Below are 24,135 nucleotides of genomic sequence, written 5' to 3'. Positions count from 1 at the left end.
GTTGAAAAAGTCAAAAGTTTACATGGGGTGTACTTAGTTTTTCACGTGACTGTATGTCCCCTACGGCGGTGTACCACTCTTTTTTTACTGGATGGAAATTTAGATGGCCGAGCAAGCATTGGTACGCGCCGGGCTAATGCTAATTTTGTTACGGCCGATCGCTACGATAGAAAAACAGTGCTGTTCGGTTACTCTGCTCAGAAACCCCGGGTGATTGTTTTTAATATTATTTGCACAACTTGCATGTAGAATTGTAAAATTTCAAATCGCTTTTGCGACCTTATTTGAGATCATGCACAATGGATGAAAAACCTCAACGAGAAATAAAACAGGTGTGCAGCTATGATCGATTGATAATACTGCAGCAATGTGACAAAGAAAAGTGCTGCAGGTGCATATCGTCGATGTACTTACCGCTGCCAGCCGGTGAGAACAATGCCACGCAGGCGGATCGACAGAGTGGAGATCTCTTGGGAAACCTCCAACCAGTGGAGGTGGTTGTCCACGCGGTGTCTCACCACAGGTGCAATGACACTCGGCCCTTCAGCTCCTTTACACACTCCGCACAGAGCAGCGATATACCATATCACCACTCACACAACCCACAATCACAGTACGTCGCAAAGTGTCTACCCATTACACTACAAGGTGATAACTCAGAAATGTCCTTTTGTGACAGCGCACTATCCCCCGGATGTTAGTAACATTATCACAATACTGTACTAGTATAAATTTATGTCGATGCAAAAAAGTTGACCCATGAACTAATACAAAACATGCGCCTTTGTGGCTAAATTGCCTGCCATCTGCTTGGAAATCAGCCAACATCACCGCTTTGCACAAAAAGGTGCAAAAACAGATCCTAGCAACTACTGACCAATCAGCCTTCTCCCAATTATCAGCAAAGTCATGGAATCCATCATTGCTTCGGATATTAAATCTTTCCTCTTCTCCAATGGCTTGATCTCTGATCATCAATTTGGTTTCAGACTTGGTCACTCTACTCTGGACATGCTGCTTCTGCTGTCTCAACAATGGATGGAGGTCCTCAATGCCAAACAGGAAATTAGAGCTGTCCCCCATGACATATCACGTGCCTTCAATACGGTCTGGCACCCCGCTCTGCTCACCAAACTCTCCTCCTTTGGTGTCCATGGAAATCTCCACGCATGGCTGGCGGACTTCCTCTCTAGTCGTCGTCAACGTGTGGCCCTGAATGGGTTTCTCTCATCTCCTCTTCCTGTTCAGGCTGGAGTTCCCCAAGGCAGTGTTCTGGGCCCTGTGCTTTTTCTGGTCTTCATCAATGATCTCTCTGACTCTCTTGAAAATCCTCTCTATCTCTTTGCTGATGACTCCACTCTCTGCCGCTCCATTCCTCATCCCTCAGATCGGCAGTCTGCAGCCTCCTCACTCTCTGCAGACCTGGACAAAATCACAGACTGGGCAAACAAGTGGAACATGTCTTTCAATCCTGAAAAATCTCACACTCTTACGATGTCTCTCTGAAAAGACCGCCTGGACAACCCTCCCATCTACTTTCTGAATAATCCTCTCCAAGAAGTTCTGTCACTCAAGCTTTTGGGTCTCACTATCTGCCATGATCTTTCCTGGGAAAACCACATTTCCAAGCTGGCCTCCAAAGCCAGTCGCCGACTGGGCATCCTCCGTCGTGCGAAGTCCTTCCTTGGCACACCTGAGCTCCTCACCACATACAAGGCTTTCATCCACAGCTCAATGGAGTACTGCTCTCCCCTCTGGGCTGGTGCTCCTGCCTCACACCTAGCTCGTCTTCACGCTGTTGAAACCAAAGCTTTCAGAATTATTGGAATCTCCCGCGATGAAGCTATCTCTGAGGGCCTTTCACTCACTCACCGCAGGCAGGTAGGTGGTCTTTCTGTCTTCTACCGACTCCTCTCCAGCCTTGCACCCCCAGCTCTCTCTGTGCTCTGTCCCCCAAATATTCCTACAGGTCGCACAAGATCTGCCAGCAACCCTCTGATGGTTAAACTGCCGAAATCTCGGCTCCCTGCTCACCTTCACTCTTTCATTCCTCTTTTCTCCCGCCTCTGGAACAAACTCCCTCACTCCCTTAAATCCCACTCGTCCCTCCAGGTCTTTAAAACAGCTGTTCACCACCATCTCTTATCTTCCCCCATCCAAAACCTTGATCTGTTCTACCCCCGCTAATTCACCCCAGATCCACCTTGTTTGAAATTCCAACTTCTTTCCTGGAAGTCCTGGCAGTGTCCATATGTTTTATACCTCTCCCACCCCCCCCCCCTTCCAATGCCCCCCGCCCCCAAAGCCCTCTCCCTCTCACAGATCTCTCGATGTCTCCATGTCTCTCGGTCCCTGCTCTCAAATGTTGTGTTCGTGTCCTTCTCCCTCTCTCCCCATCTTGTCTACCGCTCCCGATGTTATATGTTTTATGTGTCGGTTTGTCTTTCTGTGTGATTAATGTTCGCTCTTTCACGAGCCTCGATCTTGTATACAAAAAAAAATAAAAAAAATTAAAATCGCAGTATATGAACAATGGCTGGATGCCGAGCAGTGGGGGCTGTTGGAGTAATTGTACTTGTAATCACCATAATGTGACAGCATACATTATAGAGTTGAGTTAAGCATACAGTGTAGGATAGATATATAGACAGGATTTCTCATACTCGTGATTTAATTTCTTTGTACCGTTTCTATTAATAGACAATAAATATAATAAAGCAGGACTGTCCGTCTGTCTGTCTATCTGGCCATCCTCTAACTACTCCCTCAGTTTTGGGGCTTGCTCCTCCAAACTTTCTGTGGAATCTTTTGGGGTCCCAGCAGGTGTCCTTTGGTGGATGGGAGGTTTCATAAATTTCTCAATGCAATTATGATTTTGAGTTTCCGCCGGTACGAAACTGCTCCCTCTCCGCATGTAAGCACATTCACGGGTTTGGCGTTAGCAGTTTCACCATTTACTGCATATGGAAACATCGCTGGTTCGGTAATGTTTTCATAAAATTTCTCAAAACATTCTTTTTGAGATTTTGAGCTCCCACCGTGTGTGGCATGGGTACCTCACTTGTAGACATTATTTAAAAAACTGTGATATATCAAAATCCAGATCTGTACTAACCTCAGTGAAATACTTAATCTCTACCCAAATTTTTTTGCTTTGAGCTCGTTTTCCACCAGAATGCATCCTTTTTCAGTCTTGCATCAAGCTATGTGAGCCCTCCCTCCCCTTACCCAACCCATAAAATATCCAATAATGGATTGCCACAGACGAAGAGGCCTTATTAGTATTAAAGCAAAGTGAAACTATGACTGCATAATGTGCTTCTCAAAGAATGAGTGTAACCGAGCTGGACAAAACACCTTTAAATGCACTCGCGAACCAGACTGCTTGGATGCCACAGGTCGAGTATTTCTTGATATGCATCACTGCAGGCACAGGAAGAGCCCTCATTACATGAGGTCTGGGTAACAGTCAGTGTTTTAATAGCATTCCTTGTCCCCATACTGTAGAAAAAACACTTTAATTCCTAAGGGCGACACCCAGTATATGAGTTTGCACCACACCCTAAGGTTTGGCAGAAGGCTCCTCTATCCCAAAAGGATTTATCCTCGAGTTAACATTGAATGCAACTGCTCAATGAGGATTAGTGACGCTTGACTTTTTACATTAATAATAATGAAAATAGATGCTGTATGCCAAAAGAAGAAACGAAGACAAATAAAGCCGACAAGTCACAAAGACAACTGAATCATAAAATATGTAAGGATTCTTTTTTTCAAATAAGGATTCTTGTTCTGGCTATTCTCATTGAGTCTTCCATTGCATCAATTTGGGGGCTAATAATAATAACAACTATAAAATTTGAGCAGTGTGGTCAGCTTCCAAGCATTCCAAATCTGCCAACGTGTGGTCCCATCGTATGTTGTCTCAGGAAATGGAGACCAAATTCAACGTCAGCAGGGACAAATAAGTAAATTGTTAGTTTTAGTGGCCCATTCGTCATCAGCAGACCTAACTACAAATAGTAATCGACTTATTTTGTGATTATGTCATATATTCAACCAATAGCAAGCTTCCAGAGTTTTTAAAGCAGAAGTTTCAAACCCACACTTCAATACCACCGAGTCGTGCTTAAGCTGTCTGCCAGATTAATGGCCATTAGTTTAGTACTTCTGAAGAAGAAGATCGTTTTATATTTGGGAAAAATCCATGATGGCCACCAACGCAGGACAAAAATCTCCACAAGACAAATCTGGATCAAGTTCAAAGGGTGTGCTATAAACATGTGCAGATTGGCATAGCCAGCTGTAATAGATCTTTCTAACGTTGTTTAAAAAAATCTTGCAAAATCAGTTGCTGCTACTTTGACCTTTGGACCTCAAAACCAATAAGCTTCTATATTTTGATTGGTGAACCAATTCAGTGACCCAGTATGCAAACCCAAGTGTGTCTACCCTCATGAGAGCCAGGAAACACTATCTCTCCACTCTCAAGACTGAACTCTCAAACTGGTCTCCCTCCTCCAAATACTGGTGGCGTCTGGTCAAATCTGTTTCTGGTATTTGTTCCCCCTCCATCCCCTTCCTTACCTCAAACGGCTACACCGCTGACACTGCACGAGACAAAGCTGAATGCCTCAACTCTGTGTTTGCCTCAAAATCCTGTGTCCCAAACCCATCTCTGTCTGTACCCACCTTACCCAGTCAAACCCAGCTGCTCCTGGACTCTGTGTCCTTCTCTCTTGACAAGGTGGACTCTGATTCAGCAACTGGACAAGACAGCATCAGCCCACGGGTCCTAAAATCCTGCTCTGCCGCTCTTTCACACCCTCTCTCCATTTTCTTCACCCTCTTTTGCTCAAGGTCATCTGCCATCTGCTTGGAAATCAGCCAACATTACCGCTAAACACAAAAAAGATGCTAAAACAGATCCTTGCAACTACAGACCAATCAGCCTGCTCCCAATAATCAGCAAGGTCATGGAATCAATCATTGCTTCGGATATCAAATCTTTCCTCTTCTCCAATGGCTTGATCTCTGACCATCAATTTGGTTTCAGACCAGGTCACTCTACTCTGGACATGCTGCTTCTGCTGTCTCAACAATGGATGGAGGTCCTCAATGCCAAACAGGAAATTAGAGATGTCTCCCTTGACATATCACGTGCCTTCGATACGGTCTGGCACCCCGGCTTGTTCACTAAATTCTCCTCCTATGGTATCCAGGGAAACCTCCATGCATAGCTTGCAGACTTCCTCTCTGGTCGCAGTCAACGTGTGGCCCTGAATGGAATTCTCTCATCTCCCCTTCCTGTTCAGGCTGGAGTTCCTCAAGGCAGTGTTTTGGGCCCTGTGCTATTTCTGGTCTTCGTCAATGATCTCTCCGACTCTCTGGAAAATCCTCTCTATCTCTTTGCTGATGACTCCACTCTCTGCCGCTCCAGTCCTCATCCCTCAGATCGGCAGTCTGCAGCCTCCTCACTCTCTGCAGACCTGGACAAAATCACAGACTGGTCAAACAAGTGGAACATGTCCTTCAATCCTGACAAATCTCACACTCTCACTTTATCTTTCCGAAAAGACCGTCTGGACAACCCTCCCATCTACTTTCTGAACAATCCTATTGACTAGGTTCTGTCACTCAAGCTTTTGGGTGTCACTATCTGCCATGATCTTTCCTGGAAAAATCACATTTCCAGGCTGGCCTCCAAAGCGAGTCGCCGACTGGGCATCCTCCGTCGTGCGAAGGCCTTTCTGGGCACTTCTGAGCTCCTCACCACATACAAAACTTTCATCCACAGCTCAATGGAATACTGCTCTCCTCTCTGGGCTGGTGCTCCTGCCTCACACCTAGCTTGGCTTCACGCGGTTGAAAACAAAGTATTCAGAATCATTGGAATCTCCCGTGATGAAGCTGATTCCGAGGGCCTTTCTCTCTCTCTCTCACCGCAGGCAGGTAGGTGGTCTTTCTGTCTTCTACCGACTCCTCTGCGGCCTTGCTCCCCCAGCTCTATCTGTGCTCTGTCCCCCAAATATTCCTCGAGGTCACACAAGATCTGCCAACAACCCTCTTCTGGTGAAACTTCCAATATCAAGACTCTCTGCTCACCTTCACTCATCTTTTCTCCCACCTCTGGAACAAACTCCCACATTGTCTTCAATCCCACTCCTCCCTCCAGTTCTTTAAAATAGCTGTTCACCACCATCTCTTCCCCCATCCAAAACCTTGATCTTTTCTACCCCCTTAAAACGCCACAAATCCACCTCTTTGAATCCCCAGCTTCTTTCCTGGGGTTCCTAGAAGTGTGTATTTGCTTTGTACCCGTGTACCCCTCCCTCGTCCCCCAGCCCCCCCCCCCCTCCTACCACAGATCTAACGACATCCCTGTTCTCTTCTGTTGTTGTGCTTGTGTGCTTGTGTGCTTCCCTCTCTCCCCCTCTTGTCTCATGCTCCCTTCATTGCATGTTTTGTGTGTCTGTGCATATTTTCATGTTCAATGTGTTCGCTCTTACACGAGCCTCGATTCTGTATGAAAAAAACCCAAAAAAAAAACCTTGTTCAAATCTCATCAATTGGATGAAAATTGATGCTTTTATGCAAACTTGACCTATTGCCTTCAAAATAGGCTTCTAGCTTTGGATGTTGAACCAATCCAGTGACCCAATATGTAAATTATGTTAAAATTTCAAGCCCATCAGATGAAAAATTGATGATTTTATGAGTTTTTGACGTCAAAAACAATCATCTTCAGCGACTCAAAATGCAAACCCAGTTCAAATTTCAAATCAATCGGATAAAAATTGACGATTTTATGCGACCTTGAGTCTTTGACCTTTTGCCGCAATTAATTAATTAGTCTTCTTCATATTCTCATAATAAAGGTTTGTTGAAAATATGACAAAAGCTCAAATGGTACAAACGAAGTCATCTCACACACACACACACACACACACACACACACACACACACACACACACACACACACACACACACACACACACACACACACACACACACACACACACACACACACACACACACACACACACACACACACACGACTCCTGCTATGCGAGTGGATGGGCTGATAATCCTAACAAGAGCAATATGTTTCCTGTCTGTCGGCTTGGAAACCTCATAAGCCTTAGCTCTGACATACCATTTACTTTGACATTCAAGTTTGGCGAGTATGCCCACACCACTGGTTCAACAAGCTCTGCCACCCCGGAATCTGCAAAGACCACAATACAAATGCATGTAAATGGGCATGTCCTGGCAGTATTGAAAGGTCAAGGGCTCATGAAAGAATAACCTCGCAAAGTGTCTGCTACTGAAGGCAAAGCAAGACAAGAAAGATATTGTACCACCCCATTATCAGCAAGTCAAACCATTTGCAAGTTCCAAATCAAATAATAAACCAATTCTACATAATTAATGAACTCAATCTTTTCACCAAAAAAACCCAATACATTTAAAACTGTGCAATAAATTACATAGATTCATAGGTTAAAATGTCTTGGTCACACGTAGACAAATCATGGCTATTGTGGGCAAAATAACCTAATCAGAAAATTGGACGAGCAACGAGATGTAGTATCCTCACCTGACATGAGCAATCCATGGAAATTCACATACATATCAAGTCTCCCACAGAATTGTGCACCTGTCTGCATAGCCATGTCGATGCGCTCGGTAAATTGGTCATGGCCATGTGGTATAAATCATTTTATGAATGGCTAGACATCATTCAAAATTGAATGAGTTGGCTCCTGCTATCGGGAGGGATCAAACTGCCATTACTTCCTATCACAATGCCATTTCTAAGACATTGACAAGTAACCGTCGGACTGGACAGTTCAAGGACGGGCCTGGGTCAAGTCGCGCAAGGGTAACCACTCATCATGAGGATTGTTATCCTGTCACCCTTGCCAGAAGGCTGACAGGATGGCATACAGGTTCACACCCTCGTCTCTAAGCTCTCTAGCCTGTGTTTGAATCCAAACCCAGCTCTAAACTGTAATCCTGGTATTTCATAGGCAGGGTGATTCAGCGATGTGTGTGCCGTCCCTCTGATAAGACGTTAAAGTTAAACTGAGCACCCTGAACAGATTCCACCTGAATAGATTCCACCCTGAACAGATTCCACCTGAATAGATTCCACCCTGAACAGATTCCACCTGAATAGATTCCACCCTGAACAGATTCCACCCTGAACAGATTCCACCTGAATAGATTCCACCCTGAACAGATTCCACCTGAATAGATTCCACCCTGAACAGATTCCACCCTGAACAGATTCCACCTGAATAGATTCCACCCTGAACAGATTCCACCTGAATAGATTCCACCCTGAACAGATTCCACCTGAATAGATTCCACCCTGAACAGATTCCACCTGAATAGATTCCACCCTGAACAGATTCCACCTGAATAGATTCCACCCTGAACAGATTCCACCTGAATAGATTCCACCCTGAACCTGATTCCACCCTGAACCTGATTCCCTGATTCCACCCTGAACAGATTCCACCTGAATAGATTCCACCCTGAACAGATTCCACCTGAATAGATTCCACCTGAATAGAATCCACCCTGAACAGATTCCACCCTGAACAGATTCCACCCTGAACAGATTCCACCTGAATAGATTCCACCCTGAACAGATTCCACCCTGAACAGATTCCACCTGAATAGAATCCACCCTGAACAGATTCCACCCTGAACAGATTCCACCCTGAATAGATTCCACCCTGAACAGATTCCACCTGAATAGAATCCACCCTGAACAGATTCCACCTGAATAGATTCCACCCTGAACCTGATTCCACCCTGAACCTGATTCCCTGATTCCACCCTGAACAGATTCCACCTGAATAGATTCCACCCTGAACAGATTCCACCTGAATAGATTCCACCTGAATAGATTCCACCTGAATATATTCGACCCTGAACCTGATTCCACCCTGAACCTGATTCCCTGATTCCACCCTGAACAGATTCCAAATTCCTGCTCTAACAGTGGGCATCAGTGGCACAGCTGCACCTATAGCAAATGATGCCACTCACAGTCATGTGCTACATATGGAAGAAGACAAACAGCAATCTCTGAGCTGTAAGAGTGTTGAAACAACAATGACAGAAGCCAGGAAATACATTTTATGCAGCAAAAATACAGTAAAACTGGCTACCAAATTATAAAAAGAGAAATGGTCATACTCAATTGAGGTTCAACAGTTTTAATGAGGAGTTGGTCGGGTTAAAATATATTACTGTGGGATCATCGTGCATACCCCGAAGGGTGGCTTCATCGATGGTACGAAGCATGTCGTCCCAGATAAGTGCCCTAACACCAGGTCGCAAATCCCGAAGCTGCTGGGCCACGGTGCGCACATGATCCAAGAACATGCCTCCCAATGTGGAGCCGTTCCTTGCCAGCCAGGCCTTTGACTCGGCACTTTCACTCAGCTGGTATACCTATATAAAAGCACAAAAGTCCATCACAATAAAGTCAAACAAGCACAACAAAGCACAGCAAGAGGTCATGTGGGCCACAAACATCACATTTTACTTATTAACCAAGGGCAAGGTATCGATCCGAAAGCACTATTGGTTCACGAGTTATCAAGTGACCACTATATTCGTCATGGGTGTGCGTCTGTCTGTCTGTCCGCAGCATAACTACCCGATGATATCATCCGATCTTGATGAAACTTGGGTGGGAGGTTGATATCATGATCTAGTTGTGTCCTGCCTAGAGTGGGCGTATTGCGCCCATTGTGGGCGGAGCCACGCCCGAAAAAGATGTCTTTTTAGGGGGTAATCGAATTCAAGCTACATCTTCTCCGAGGGGTTTGGTGGAATCTGACAGGGGTTTCGATATTTGGTTAGGCCAATGTCATGTGTCTAGCCCACAGAGCTCGATTTTTCATTTTCGCCCCAAGGTCAAGGTCACAAGGTCACAAAATTTAGAAAAGTCGATTTTTGATGGTTTTATTACATTGTTCGCTTCCTGATAGGGTGAAATGTCGTACATGATCTTATATTATCACATACATCATGAAAGACAAGTTTTTCCAACAAATTTCAGAATCTTCGACCTTTGACTTTTGAAGGTCACAAAGGTCAAATTTTGAAAGTTGGCGGAATCGAACCGAATTTTCGGTATTGTGTAGCTAACTAACCTCATAACTGATTTTGGTCCCGATTTGATGCATCAATCGTCGATGATAGTGCCGATCGACTTGATGGTCCGTCCTTTGTCATTGAATACCGCTCGCTCGTGAACCATCGTCGTCTCCCGACTTGTTTTGCTTAAAGATACGAAGGAATATTCTCCCTCGATGGGATCACAGATGAAAAGGGCCCATTAAAATGTCCTCTAAGGACAGGAAAGTTGGCTCTCATATTAGTATGACAGTTTTAGTTGGATTTGTCACTGGTGGGAATTAAAGTAAGAACTAATAACCTCTTAAAAGGGCACTCTACTTCAGGGCTATCGATTTATCAACCAAATAGGGCTGACAAGATGGCCTTGGGGTATGCAAACTCGCCTCTAAGCGGTCTTGTCTGGGTTTGAATCCCGACCCAGCTATAAACTGTCATCCCGGTGTTTCACTGGCAGTGTGATTCATCAATGTGTGTGCAATCGCTCGGATGGACGTTAAATGGGCGTCCCAAATTCCAGCATTAGTTGGTGGACGATAAATATCCCATGATGCCCTTAGTGTAGAGTAGGTGAGCTATCGCCGGCACCATGAACAAATGACTAATTCCTGCTCTCACCAGTAGAGGGCATTGCATCAGCGGCACATCGGCACCCTCAAACAAATGATGCTACCCCACAGCCTTGTGCTGCATACTAACGAAGAAGATCAACCAAACAGATCAGAAAATAAGTCCTTAATCACACTCACCTCATCACAGCCGATATGCACGCACTCGGCAGCCGGGTGCTTCAGTAGGATCTGCTGCAGCAATTTGTGCACCAGATTCAACGACCCCGACAGGTGAGGATTTATGGAGTTTGGATATCGCTCCGACTCCCGCAGAGGCCAGTACTGCTTGTGCTTCAGAACAAACTGCCAATGAGCAGAATGCCACAATTACTCGATGGAAAACGATTCCCAGAAAAACCTCACCCTCAGTTTTCATTATCTATTATGGACATATACTTGATAAGGTAACAGCTTGCAGTTATCATGCGGAACTGTGCAATTGTTGGAGGAAAATAAAATGATAAGACATTCCAATGACCAACAAACCTCCAGATGCCCAAAGGTTTGCACGAGGGGGATGATCTTTAGCTGTTGCTTTGCAGCCAGAATTTGAATCTCTTCAATTTCCGCGATACTGAGGGCAAAAGGAACATATCATGCCAACACATGCTCATCACTGCCACACCCTGAACTACCATGTATCGCTAAATTCGATCAGTGATAGATAGACCTTTATGTACATGCAGTTTGGAGTGATAAACAACTATCACCCTCTGTTTGAAACATCTAAGCACCATTATTCAGCACCTCTGATAAAACACAGTCCAACGGTTTGTAAATAAATTACAATGGTACCGTTTGTATGTAGTGTGTGCGTGATGCTGTTGGTTGTTATCTACATATGCAGGAAAAGAGCCCTCTCCCAGGTCTCAAAGTATCCACCTTCGTGTATGCGTGTCGATATGCACATGCGATATGCGCACGCACATGTGTGTGCGTGTGTTTCAGATTCACACTCTCACAGGAAACATACGTGTACGCATTAGCATTGCGTAGAATTTCGAGGTCACCAGTAAAAGGAAACATGTCTTCGTACTCAATCAGCAAGCCATCAGCTCCCAGACGAGCCACATACATGATCAACTGGAGAGGTACGCACACGCACCACAAACAGTAATGGCAAGCATGTCACATGAATTAGTCAAGAATTAGGAATTAGTCAAGAGTAAACACAACAAGTTCTACAGTGGCTATGCAATTAATCGTACACATTTGATGTGTGCCTCGGTATAAGAGTACATTACTAATCATTTCAACTATTTAAAGTTGAACAAACCCAATGCATGCCCACTTGATCAAAATCAATGTAGTCTACGAAATTATTAAAATGCAAGCAATGTGTAAATAACTATCTGAACAAAATAAATGTGTAAATAACTCCGTGCCAAGCAGAAGATGCTAGAAGATGTGGTATTGAGTGCCTGTCAGATGTGGCTACCTTTTTCAGGTATGCAATCCGTGGCGGCGCCCCCTTGAGGTCCAAATGAACAAGCTTCATTCCTAATGGGCCGTAGTCTTTTTCAATCACAGCCTTGGGGTCAGGTGGTAAAGCGATTTTCTGGGACATCTCTACTACTGGGGCTTGCTCCAACTTGGTCTCTTCTTCTTTCTTCACCTGCACCAGCTGCTTTTGTTGCCACAACGGTATAACAAAATGTCAAAATCATGCTCCTTAGCAGTACATTGAAAAATGTTGCACAACATTTCTTACCTCCGTCACTATCAAGTAGAGGAGATACGGTTTGTGTTATCAGACACGTTCATGAATTTTGCTGTGCTTACGCCTAACGAGTGGTTACTTTCGCTGGATGGTGAAGTCTTCCAAGGGTCAAGATTCTACCAGAAAGTGAAGATTTTTTTTCTACAAAGTTTCACCTCAGGGAAGAGCGAGGTGACACAGGGTAGAAGTACCAGAATCTGACTTCCAGTTCGGGGTTGATTTGACTTGTGGTTCAGGGTTGATTTGACTTGTGGTTAGGGGTTGATTTGACTTGTGGTTAGGGGTTGATTTGACTTGTGGTTAGGGGTTGATTTGACTTGTGGTTAGGGGTTGATTTGACTTGTGGTTAGGGGTTGATTTGACTTGTGGTTAGGGGTTGATTTGACTTGTGGTTAGGGGTTGATTTGACTTGTGGTTAGGGGTTGATTTGACTTGTGGTTAGGGGTTGATTTGACTTGTGGTTAGGGGTTGATTTGACTTGTGGTTCGGGGTTGATTTGCCTTGTGGTTAGGGGTTGATTTGCCTTGTGGTTAGGGGTTGATTTGACTTGTGGTTAGGGGTTGATTTGACTTGTGGTTAGGGGTTGATTTGACTTGTGGTTAGGGGTTGATTTCACTTGTGGTTAGGGGTTGATTTGACTTGTGGTTAGGGGTTGATTTGACTTGTGGTTAGGGGTTGATTTGACTTGTGTTTAGGGGTTGATTTGACTTGTGGTTAGGGGTTGATTTGACTTGTGGTTAGGGGTTGATTTGACTTGTGGTTAGGGGTTGATTTGACTTGTGGTTAGGGGTTGATTTGACTTGTGGTTAGGGGTTGATTTGACTTGTGGTTAGGGGTTGATTTGACTTGTGGTTAGGGGTTGATTTGACTTGTGGTTAGGGGTTGATTTGACTTGTGGTTAGGGGTTGATTTGACTTGAGGTTAGGGGTTGATTTGACTTGTGGTTAGGGGTTGATTTGACTTGTGGTTAGGGGTTGATTTGACTTGTGGTTAGGGGTTGATTTGACTTGTGGTTAGGGGTTGATTTGACTTGTGGTTTGAGGTTGCTCCCCATGCAAGTCTAATCTAAAGCCGACTCCTTCTACCTCAATCATAGCTACGTTTATTCTGAACCGGATCTGTTATGTTTTTTCTGTTATACATGTCTGGCCCACTTAACGAAGGGATTACGTACCTTTATAAAGCCTTCGTTATGCGGGAGCTCGTTTTCCATCATTTCTAATGGGGAAATCACACTTCCTTTCCTAACCGTATCGAAAAGCACTCGTATATATATGCTTGGTCTGACGATGGTTTAAATTGCAAGTGACATTATATTATTATTATTATTATTTACCTAATAAAAAAAGAAAGTAACACAATAATGAAGTTATGTTGTTGTAACACTTACCAAAACAATATTGAGTCCAGGTTTCCGTGGAAGGTGGTGGAGGAGATAGTTATTTGAACCCTTTCATTCTGTGAAGTTAATTATTTGCAAGCCTTTGAAAAAGTGAATCTCCCCCTCCCCCATTGAAAAGTTAATAACCCAACTTTTAAAGGTTAATTACCCCCCCCCCCCCATTGAAAGGTTAATCCCCCCCATTTAAAGGTGAATCCCTCCCCATTGAAAGGTTAATCCCTCCCCATTGAAAGGTTAATCCCCCCCCATTTAAAGGTTAATCCCCCCCCCTTTGAAAGGTTAATCCCCCGAGAAATGTACTCATCATCGCTGCAGAAGTGACATTGCACAATCACCATGACACTGTGACGGTTCCTTGGTTGTAGCGAATGAAGACCTTCGTTAAGCGATGAATAGGCCTAAATGAAACAATTTGTTGTGGCGAACTTTGTTAAGCAGGGTATACGTACACATTTGTGTTATGTTGTCATCACTGTGTCGCTGTTTGTGTGTTTGTCGAATTTTCCATGTTAAATCATACCTCGTTGTCTATATCGTCTAATACGTTTTCGTGTAGACCAAGCCTATAGCTGAGAGCAAAACCATCTCCGTTTTGAGGTTGTTTGTCGTTCCGTCCCCATCCTCCCCACCCCAAATTTTATTGTACTTGTCCTTACTGAAATCTTATTTTCAGACAAACAAATTCATGAGGGCCTGCCAAAAGAGCAACTACATTTTCATGAGGGCCTGCCAAAAGAGCAACTACATTTTCATGATGGCCTGCCAAAAGAGCAACTACATTTTCATGAGGGCCTGCCAAAAGAGCAACTACATTTTCATGATGGCCTGCCAAAAGAGCAACTACATTTTCATGACGGCCTGCCAAAAGAGCAACTACATTTTCATGAGGGCCTGCCAAAAGAGCAACTACATTTTCATGAGGGCCTGCCAAAAGAAAAACTACATTTTCATGAGGGCCTGCCAAAACAGCAACTACATTTTCATGAGGGCCTGCCAAAACAGCAACTACATTTTCATGAGGGCCTGCCAAAAGAAAAACTACATTTTCATGACGGCCTGCCAAAAGAGCAACTACATTTTCATGAGGGCCTGCCAAAAGAAAAACTACATTTTCATGACGGCCTGCCAAAAGAGCAACTACATTTTCATGATGGCCTGCCAAAAGAGCAACTACATTTTCATGAGGGCCTGCCAAAAGAGCAACTACATTTTCATGATGGCCTGCCAAAAGAGCAACTACATTTTCATGAGGGCCTGCCAAAAGAGCAACTACATTTTCATGAGGGCCTGCCAAAAGAGCAACTACATTTTCATGAGGGCCTGCCAAAAGAGCAACTACATTTTCATGAGGGCCTGCCAAAAGAAAAACTACATTTTCATGAGGGCCTGCCAAAACAGCAACTACATTTTCATGAGGGCCTGCCAAAACAGCAACTACATTTTCATGAGGGCCTGCCAAAAGAAAAACTACATTTTCATGAGGGCCTGCCAAAAGAGCAACTACATTTTCATGATGGCCTGCCAAAAGAGCAACTACATTTTCATGAGGGCCTGCCAAAAGAGCAACTACATTTTCATGAGGGCCTGCCAAAAGAGCAACTACATTTTCATGAGGGCCTGCCAAAAGAAAAACTACATTTTCATGAGGGCCTGCCAAAAGAAAAACTACATTTTCATGAGGGCCTGCCAAAACAGCAACTACATTTTCATGAGGGCCTGCCAAAACAGCAACTACATTTTCATGAGGGCCTGCCAAAAGAAAAACTACATTTTCATGACGGCCTGCCAAAAGAGCAACTACATTTTCATGAGGGCCTGCCAAAACAGCAACTACATTTTCATGAGGGCCTGCCAAAAGAGCAACTACATTTTCCGAATTTTGTGACCCCTGAGGACCATAATGACTTGTTTGAAACAGGGCTGGTAGAAACATGGTGATGCAATAACAGCACGTCAGGAAAAAAGACGTCAAATGATTTTTTTTTTAAACAACAACAACAACAAAAGCAATCCCACAATGGGGCAAGTAAAGTCGTCGACATAAATAATCTCGAATAAGAACCAAAAGATTACTTGAAAAGATCTCACGAAGATGCAAAAGAAAAAAAACGTTAATCAAAAGCTAACAGGTATTAAAGAAACTAAGTGAGCCACCCCAAAAGAGGAGAAGGAATAACGAGAACCACCACCAAAAAATTTTTATCCTGAAAAAGAGGTCAGCCTAACAGACTTCCCTTCATGAAAATTCCACACTTACAGACAACTCACTGTCCCAAATCCAACCTTGCAGCGCTCCACTTTGACCGAAGAACTGTCCAGACTTTTTCTCCTCCCAGAAACCTCTTGATTCGATGTTCTGAGACACCAACTTGCTGCACACCGCAATGACCCACCATATCAATCGGTACCACATTGCTCTCAAAGCATTATTCTGAGTAGCATTGCAAAACAAAGATGGGCACACGCAATGCACGACCCCACCACCACCACCACCACCAACCACTTCCCAATGGGGTCACACAATCACCTAAGGAAGTTAATGGGAGGGTAAGTGAAGTGCTTACAAAATAATGGTAGAAGTAAAAGATGAAGCTTATTAAGGGAATGTTCAGATTATGTTATATCACTTTAATAAGAATTTAAATGTTTCTGAATCATCTCTGAGTATAGTTAAGCCTATATTACTAAGACTCAGAGAAGGGCCAATATATCCGAATCTATAATATTTTCAAGTGTTTGTGTGTTTGTTCGTACGTTATTCTTTCAAGGCTGAACTGCACCATCTTGAGGTCCCAAAATTTGGGTGTAGGTAAAGAATCTGGGCAAGGTTTTAAGCCTGGGGTTCTTAACCTGGGGTATCCATACCCCTTGGGGGTATGGCGACCAAAATCTGGGGGTATGGGACTCGTAATAAATTATAATAATAAATTGTAATAAATTCAATGAAATATCAACTTTAAATATATAATAAATATATATTTAAATATAAATATATATATTTCAAAACAAATTATATTTGTATAATTATATTTCAAACAAATATAAATTCAATTTTCTAATAAAATTCGAATAAATCAACGATACGCCCTGGGCGTATGCATGCGATTACAATGCAAGATTGACATGACGATGAGAACATTTACATAGCGATTAGGGCAGGTCAAAGTTCACACTGAGCCAATGTGCTGTCACGTAATGTAGGCCCTACATTACGTGAGATTGTCGGCCATTAGGACATTAGGCAAAGAACCGAATATCGGCAATTACGACCTAATTCTCAATTTGATTCCGGTGAAAACATTTGCAAAACAAGTGAGTAGTAAGCCCACTTATCTGAAGATATTCAAAGTTTTCAAAGTATATTTAAATATAAACAGGGCATTCACATTCATTATAATGGCGTAACAGAAATGGGGCGGCCGGATATCCGTGTCCGTGAAAAACACCCGGATATCCGTGTCCATAAACACCCGGATATCCGTGTCCGTAAACACCCGGATATCCGTGTCCGTAAACACCCGGATATCCGTGTTCGTAAACACCCGGATATCCGTGCCCATGAAAAACACCCGGATATCCGTGTCCGTAAACACCCGGTTCGTGAAAATTGATTGAGCTGTGAAAGTTGATTGATTGGGTACGTTGAAGTAGTATAGTGTGAGGAATTTCTTAATCTTCTGTACATCTGTTTCTGTTGTTTTCGGTGTTAGTGGCCAACACTTTATTTCACGTGGACTAATGTTTTATCTTCTGTGGCGTTTGTTAATCGTTTTCTTGTTATTATTTTACAGATTTGTTGCAAGATGTCGTCTGTCAAAAAACGGAATTGGAATGACGACTATGTTCGCTTTGGCTTCACCTGTGTGAAAGAAGGAGATGGAACTGATAAACCCCAATGCATGCTTTGCAATTTGGTAATGAGCAATGGAAATTTGAAGCCATCAGGACTGAGAGAGCACCTCAAAAGCAAACACAGGGATCATGTTGACACCTCCATTGATGCTTTCAAGGTGAAAAGACTTCGTTATGATCAGAAAGGAACGCTTTCATCGCATGGGTTTGTTTCCACTGGGAAGCCTCTTCTGGAAGCTTCCTACAAAGTTTCGCACATGATTGCCAAGGAAAAGAAGCCCCACACAATCGGAGAAAGCCTAGTGAATCCCTGTGCGTTAGAGATGGTTAAAATCGTGCAGGGGGAGGATGCTGTGAAGCGATTGAGTCAGGTGTCCTTGTCCAACGACATTGTACGCCAGAGAATTGGAGACATGAGTCAGGACGCAGCAACACAAGTTGTCAGTGAGATTAAAAACAGTCCTGCAAACATTAACATGCAGCTCGATGAATCGACTGACGTTTCAAACCACTGTCAATTGCTCGTATTCGTCTTCTACGTTCATGAAATGAAACTCAAGGAAGAATTTTTATTATGCGAACGACTCGAAACAACAACTAAAGGAGCTGATGTGTTCAAGTTGATCGAACTGTTCTTTGATCGCCATGTTAACATGGGATTTGGTTGGGTCTATTTGCACGGATGGAGCTCCTGCCATGATTGGCAAGAAATCTGGGTTCGTCGCTCTGGTCAAGGAGAAAGCTCCACATGCGTTGACCACACACTGTGTTCTACATCGCGAAGCCTTGGCGTCCAAAACGTTGTCAAAGAAACTGAAAGAAGTGATGGTAATAGTCGTGCAGACAGTCAACTTTATTCGTGGACGGGCATTAAATCATCAGCTATTTCAAAAATTCTGTGATGAGATTGGGGCGGAACATTGTGTTTTACTGTACCACACAGAGTGGGCAACGTGGGCAACGTTGTGGGCAAAGATTCGTGGGCAACGATTCTGTGATGAACTTGGGGCGGAACATTGTGTTTTACTGTACCACACAGAGGTAAGTTGGCTATCTCGTGGTCGTGTTTTCGCAAGTGTAGTGGAACTTCGGGAAGAAATTCTCGAATTCCTCAGGCATCAACAATCCCCTCTTGTGAACACTTTTAAAGATGAGCATTTTATTGTTAGCCTGGGATATTTGGCCGATATTTTCGGTCACCTCAATGACTTGAACATGTCAATGCAGGGAAGGGATGTGGATATTATTCAAGCCAGGGGAAAGTTAATGGCAGTCACAAAGAAATTACCTATTTGGAGTCGCTGTGTTGAAAGCGGAAACATGGCGAACTTTCCAATCCTTGGCGATATCCTTCTTGATGGATAAGATGAAAAGGCATTGCCTGGGGAAATACTTCAAGAAGTCAAGGACCATTTGAAAGTCCTAAGTACCAATTTTGAGGGTTACTTCTCAGATATTGATGATCTTAGCATGGAATCCATTTGGATCCAGAACCCTTTCTCATTTGATATTTCTACGATGAGTGACAACGATTTAGTGAAGGATGATTTGCTCGAGTTCCTAGAAGATCAAAGAAAGAAAGCCGATTTCGGAAAGGCTGGGCTGGATTGTAAGCAGTTTTGGTGTGAGCAGATAGCAGCTTACCCTGGCTTGGCGAAGGGGGCAATGAATGTGTTGGTTCCCTGAACAACTACGTATCTCTGTGAAACAGGTTTCTCTGCACGATTGAACCTGAAATCAAAGTGGCGAAATCGACTTGATGTGTCCGATGATATGAGAGTGGCGTTGTCACGAACTGTGCCCCGATTCCATATTCTGATTGCACGAAAACAGCAGCAACAATCTCACTAGATTAGTAAAACGGCTTGCATAAAACTTGCATGTTTTAGTTTAGTTTCGTTTGTTTTGTTTCTTTGTTAACAAGCAAAGAAATAAATAGGGATAAAATTCTAATGATTTTCTTTCCTGTTCTGTTCCTAATTATCCATATGTAAAACTAAGCTATTGAGATATTTTGAAGTCACACTGGAACCTAATGGGATTGGTAATTAGGTGCAGATCCCCGAACCAGGCCCATTTTCTGGGTAATAAGTTACCAATTTTCATCCAAAAAAATAGGCAATTAAAGTAAAAACACCCCTCAGAATGCACCACAGAGCACCTAGAAATTAAAAAAATTCTAGGGGGACATGCCCCCAGTCCCCCCAAGCTATGCGCACGTTAGGTGCGCCTTGGTCAGTCAACAGTCTGGCGAAGGGGTTGAGGGGACATCGTGGGCAATCCATTGGGGGTCTTGACAGGGAAAAAGGTTAAGAACCCCTGTTTTAAGCTACCACACACTGGCCTTGACGTCCATTTTGAGGCTACCAAAGGCCGCTATACAGTGCAAATGTCAGGGATTTCATAAATTCTAGCTCTGTTACTCGGCAACTGAGTCTATTGCTAGGCAACTACTGCTGAGCATTCTGGGAGGAGTGCAAGCAGGGCAACAGCAAATTGTCCTTTAGCTGACTTCATAAACATATTTTGTTGAGCGTTTCTCTCGGCCTTGGGCAGAACTGTGCGGGAGGGTAAATAGTTTTCTCCTTATGAAGCAGGCGCCATTCTTATCTCTTTCCCTTTCACTTGCTTTGATGAGACTATATAATACTCGAGCTAGCTGTGCTTCTTTTAAGAGAGCTGTGTTGGACAAGCTGAGTGTTACTTGCTTATGCCTCAGCTTATCTTCCATGTACATGTCTTATTTTTAATAAATTCTCCTGTAATTGTCCGAGTCTGGTCAGATGATCATTCATTGGGGGGTAAATCCCTGACACACACACACACACACACAAACACACACACACACACACACACAAACTGAATATCAAAACAAGAAGACGTCATGTGGAGCACGATACTTGCAAAATCCGCCCCCTTCCACCCCCCAAAAGTTTTCCATTGAAAAATGAATGAATGATCGTCTTAAGGCCATTTTCCCTGCTAGAGCGGGGGTTGGCCTTGCGGGCCCCATGACAATCATGGTTCCCTGTTTGAGGCAATGTTTTTATGGCCGGATGCCCTTCCTGACGCCAACCCTTAGTCGCCTCTTACGATGCGCAGGGATACGGTGTCCCTATTCTAAACCGGGGTACACACCGGGATCATTCATCCCAGCAAGCTGGTACTCAATTTGCCGACCTCGGAAGGATGACAGGCTCAGTCAACCCCACTGGTGTTAATTCAGCGATCGACCGGGATTCGAACCCAGGATCCTAGGATCCCAAGCCGGCACCCTAACCGCTAAGCCAACACCAGGCTTTTCCATTGATACAGCAAATTGTCCATTTCATGAAGATTATAATTTACGATCTTGATCAAAGCTCGGGTCAACAGGATGAAAATTGACGGTTTTTCAGATGAAAAGTGATGATTTTGGAAGTTTGACTTTGGGTTTGGACCTCAAAAATAGTATGTTTCCCAATTTAGTGACTCAATATGCAAATGCTGTTCAATTTTTAAGTCAATCGGTTGAGAATTGATGGCTTTTTAGATGAAAATTGATGCTTTTAAAAATTTGACCTTGAGTTGACCTTTGACCTTTTGACCTCAAAAATAGTTCATTTCCCAATTTAGTGACAATATACAAATGCTTTTCAATTTTCAAGTCAATCGGATTTAAAATGGTGATTTTAGAAATTTGACCACCAGGTGACCTTTGAGCTTTGACCTCAAAATCAATAGGCTTCTCAATTGGGACGACCTATACAACTTGGTGAAGTTCCATCACGATCAGTTTAGAATTGTGACCTGTAGGCCGGTGAAAAAACAGACAAACAAACAAACAGACAGACAGAACCACAAACGCAACCGACCAATATGCTTGAAAAATCTTCGATTTTGCAAGCAATAAACTTATCGCTTTCATTTTTTGAAATGTGCAGCTTTACAAACACGTTTCTTCAATTTAAATGGCTTATTATGTAACGGGAACCTCACTTCAATCACCTGGTTGATCAACAATGGCATGCTTGATTGGTTTGCATAGGGAACTTTCCCTTTAAATAATGACCCTCATAATGAAATCCTTCAGTTCTCGTGGTTAGACATTCATTTACTGCTGTCTATAGTCACTCTAGGTCTAGAGGCTTCTGACAGAGAAAACAACAAGAAAATTCAGCTGCCACCCCTGACATCTGAACAATGTTTAAGGGCAATTGGGATGCTGGAGGCTGGTGTAAGCCAGCGAACAATTGCCCAACGTCTTGGTTGCTCACATCCTGCAATTTCCAACCTGGCCAGGCGTTACAGTGAAACTGGAACTGTGAATGATGGTCCACGAAGAGGAAGACCATGGGTAACCACCCCAAACCAAGACCGCTGGATTGTGTTGCAGCATCTTCGTGATAGTTTTCGCCCTGCGATGCAAACAGCTGCAGTGACAAAAGGTCGCCACCACAACCGCATCAGTGTCTCTACTGTGCGGAAGCGCTTGAGAAGTCGGGGCCTGGTGGCAAGACGTTCTTGCAGAGGTCCAGTGTTGAACGCAGTGCATCGGAGGACCAGACTTAGATGGTGTCTGCAGCATCGCCGCTGGACACAGCAACAGTGGAGTGCAGTCTTGTTCAGTGAAGAGTCCAGATTTTACCTCCATGCTGCTGATGGGCGTCAACGGGTATGGCGCAGAGGTGGGGAAAGGTATGCATCATGCTGTATTCACCAGATCAATCGTTGGGGAGAACCCAGCGTGATGGGATGGGCCGGCATTTCCACCCGTTTCAGGACACCTCTGGTCGTCATTGAAGGCCATCTCACCAGTCAGCGTTATGTCAATGAAGTTTTGAGACCTCATCTGCTGCCATTTCTCCAGGCTCATCCTGACATCGCAGTTTTCCAGCAAGACAACGCTCGACCCCATGCTGCTCGCCTGACCACCAACTTCCTCCAGGAACAGTGTTTTGAAGTGATGCCTTGGATACCTTATTCCCCTGACCTCCATCCCATTGAGCATTTATGAGATGAGCTTGGTCGACGTCTTGCATTGAGGAGATCAACGGCTGTCAATCGGCAAATGCTCATTCAAGGGTTGCAGGAGGAGTGGGACAGACTTCCCCAGCACCGCATCAGACGCCTGGTACAGAGCATGCGTCGGAGGTGTACAGCCTGCATCACAGCTCAGGGAGGACACACACGATATTGAGGACTGGTGTCATTCTGTCTTTGACTGTAAGGAGTGTTATGTCCATTCCTGTGTCATTTTGTTTTGACTGTATTCAGGTGCATGCCTTTGTGTTGCAGTGCTGTGACTTGTTGCACCACCCCTTGTGATGTTCATGCTTTTTATTTTTTGTGATTGAGGCAACCTCTTGTTTATTGACATGTGTTACATATTTATGTGAATGTATGTGAATTACCATTCAGGTCTTTGCTTATCCGTGTGTAGTATATTAAGTTGTTGTGTAGTTGTTGTGGTTGGAGGGTCAGGAGCTCTTCTGAACAAGTGGCCGGAAACGGAAGTGACCGGAAACGAAAGAGAAAAGACACGAGGAAAAAGGACGGGGATTATTCTTCCTCGCCCCGCACCGACAAAAGGTGGGATCGACCTTGCGCTGCGTGAAAAAGTGGCGTTCCGATCCGAGGCCTGTCTGGCGAGAGGAATTACCGGGGCGTGTACCTGCCCGGTGGAAACGGCAAGTTGACGTGGGGCCGTGCATCAACCCGCGTCTGGCCTCGTTCGCGGCACCATCCAAACAGACGCGTGCGGGTCGCACGTTGGGGCCTAACGCGCCTTGCAAGCGGCGTGGGGTTTGGCTTGCTTTACCGTAGCCGTTTCGCGTGGCCACGAGGGGCTGCAGCCACGGTGCCTGGTACGATACCTGCCCGGTGAAAACACGTCCACCCGGGGTTCGTTCTACCGCCCGAGTGCGGTGACGGCGACCATCATCTTGGTCAGGAGGGGCCCAGAGACATTGTGCGGGACCGAGACCAAAAGGGTGTCGTGAGTACTCACCGGGACACACGTATATAAGATGGCCATCTTACTCATAGGAAAGTGCTTGTGAATTGGGAATTGTTGATGGTTGTATATGGTTGATTGCTCGGGGAAAATCTCCGTGGTTGTGTCATTGCAATTGTATGGTCATTCCCATTGAAATATATCTTTGAACGTCAGTTGTCTCTTGGGTGAAATTCATATGGATTGCGTGACGAAAGCGCCTATTTAATACAGCTTTCTGGCGAAGTTCCTCTCACGGTCCGGGGGTCACAGAGACCAGGTATTCACCGAGGGGACCACGTAACAGAATTGGGGGCTCGTCCAAATTACGATTTGCGGTTTCGCAATTGGGTCTACGTCCGGGATTTAAAATTGTATAAAATAATAAAATAATAATTTTTTTATTAATTAAACA

General features: G+C 44.2%; 1 protein-coding gene across 13 annotated transcripts in view; it reads right to left on the bottom strand.

The window, feature by feature from the left end:
- HEXD (hexosaminidase D) overlaps window positions 1-24,135 on the bottom strand; it is a 111,331-nt gene that overhangs the window by 42,462 nt on the left and 44,734 nt on the right. For 5 of the 13 annotated variants that reach the window (XM_078785332.1, XM_078785331.1, XM_068127054.2 and 2 more), the window contains 9 exons: window positions 16,152-16,266; window positions 12,211-12,399; window positions 11,746-11,855; window positions 11,259-11,346; window positions 10,911-11,075; window positions 9,288-9,471; window positions 7,157-7,228; window positions 3,358-3,423; window positions 415-550 (listed from right to left, as the gene is read on the bottom strand). In XM_078785332.1, coding sequence (XP_078641458.1) covers window positions 415-550; window positions 3,358-3,423; window positions 7,157-7,228; window positions 9,288-9,471; window positions 10,911-11,075; window positions 11,259-11,346; window positions 11,746-11,855; window positions 12,211-12,399; window positions 16,152-16,266 — 1,125 coding nt within the window. Of the gene's footprint in view, window positions 1-414; window positions 560-3,357; window positions 3,424-7,156; window positions 7,229-9,287; window positions 9,472-10,910; window positions 11,076-11,258; window positions 11,347-11,745; window positions 11,856-12,210; window positions 12,400-16,151; window positions 16,267-24,135 lie in introns of all 13 variants that reach the window. The other 8 variants (XM_078785330.1, XM_068127049.2, XM_068127051.2 and 5 more) reach the window with 3 other exon arrangements.

This window comes from Myxine glutinosa, chromosome 10 (assembly GCF_964187855.1).
Source record: "Myxine glutinosa chromosome 10, kmMyxGlut1.1, whole genome shotgun sequence".
Taxonomy (NCBI): domain Eukaryota; kingdom Metazoa; phylum Chordata; class Myxini; order Myxiniformes; family Myxinidae; genus Myxine; species Myxine glutinosa.
This window is presented reverse-complemented; position numbering and strand designations above follow the sequence as displayed.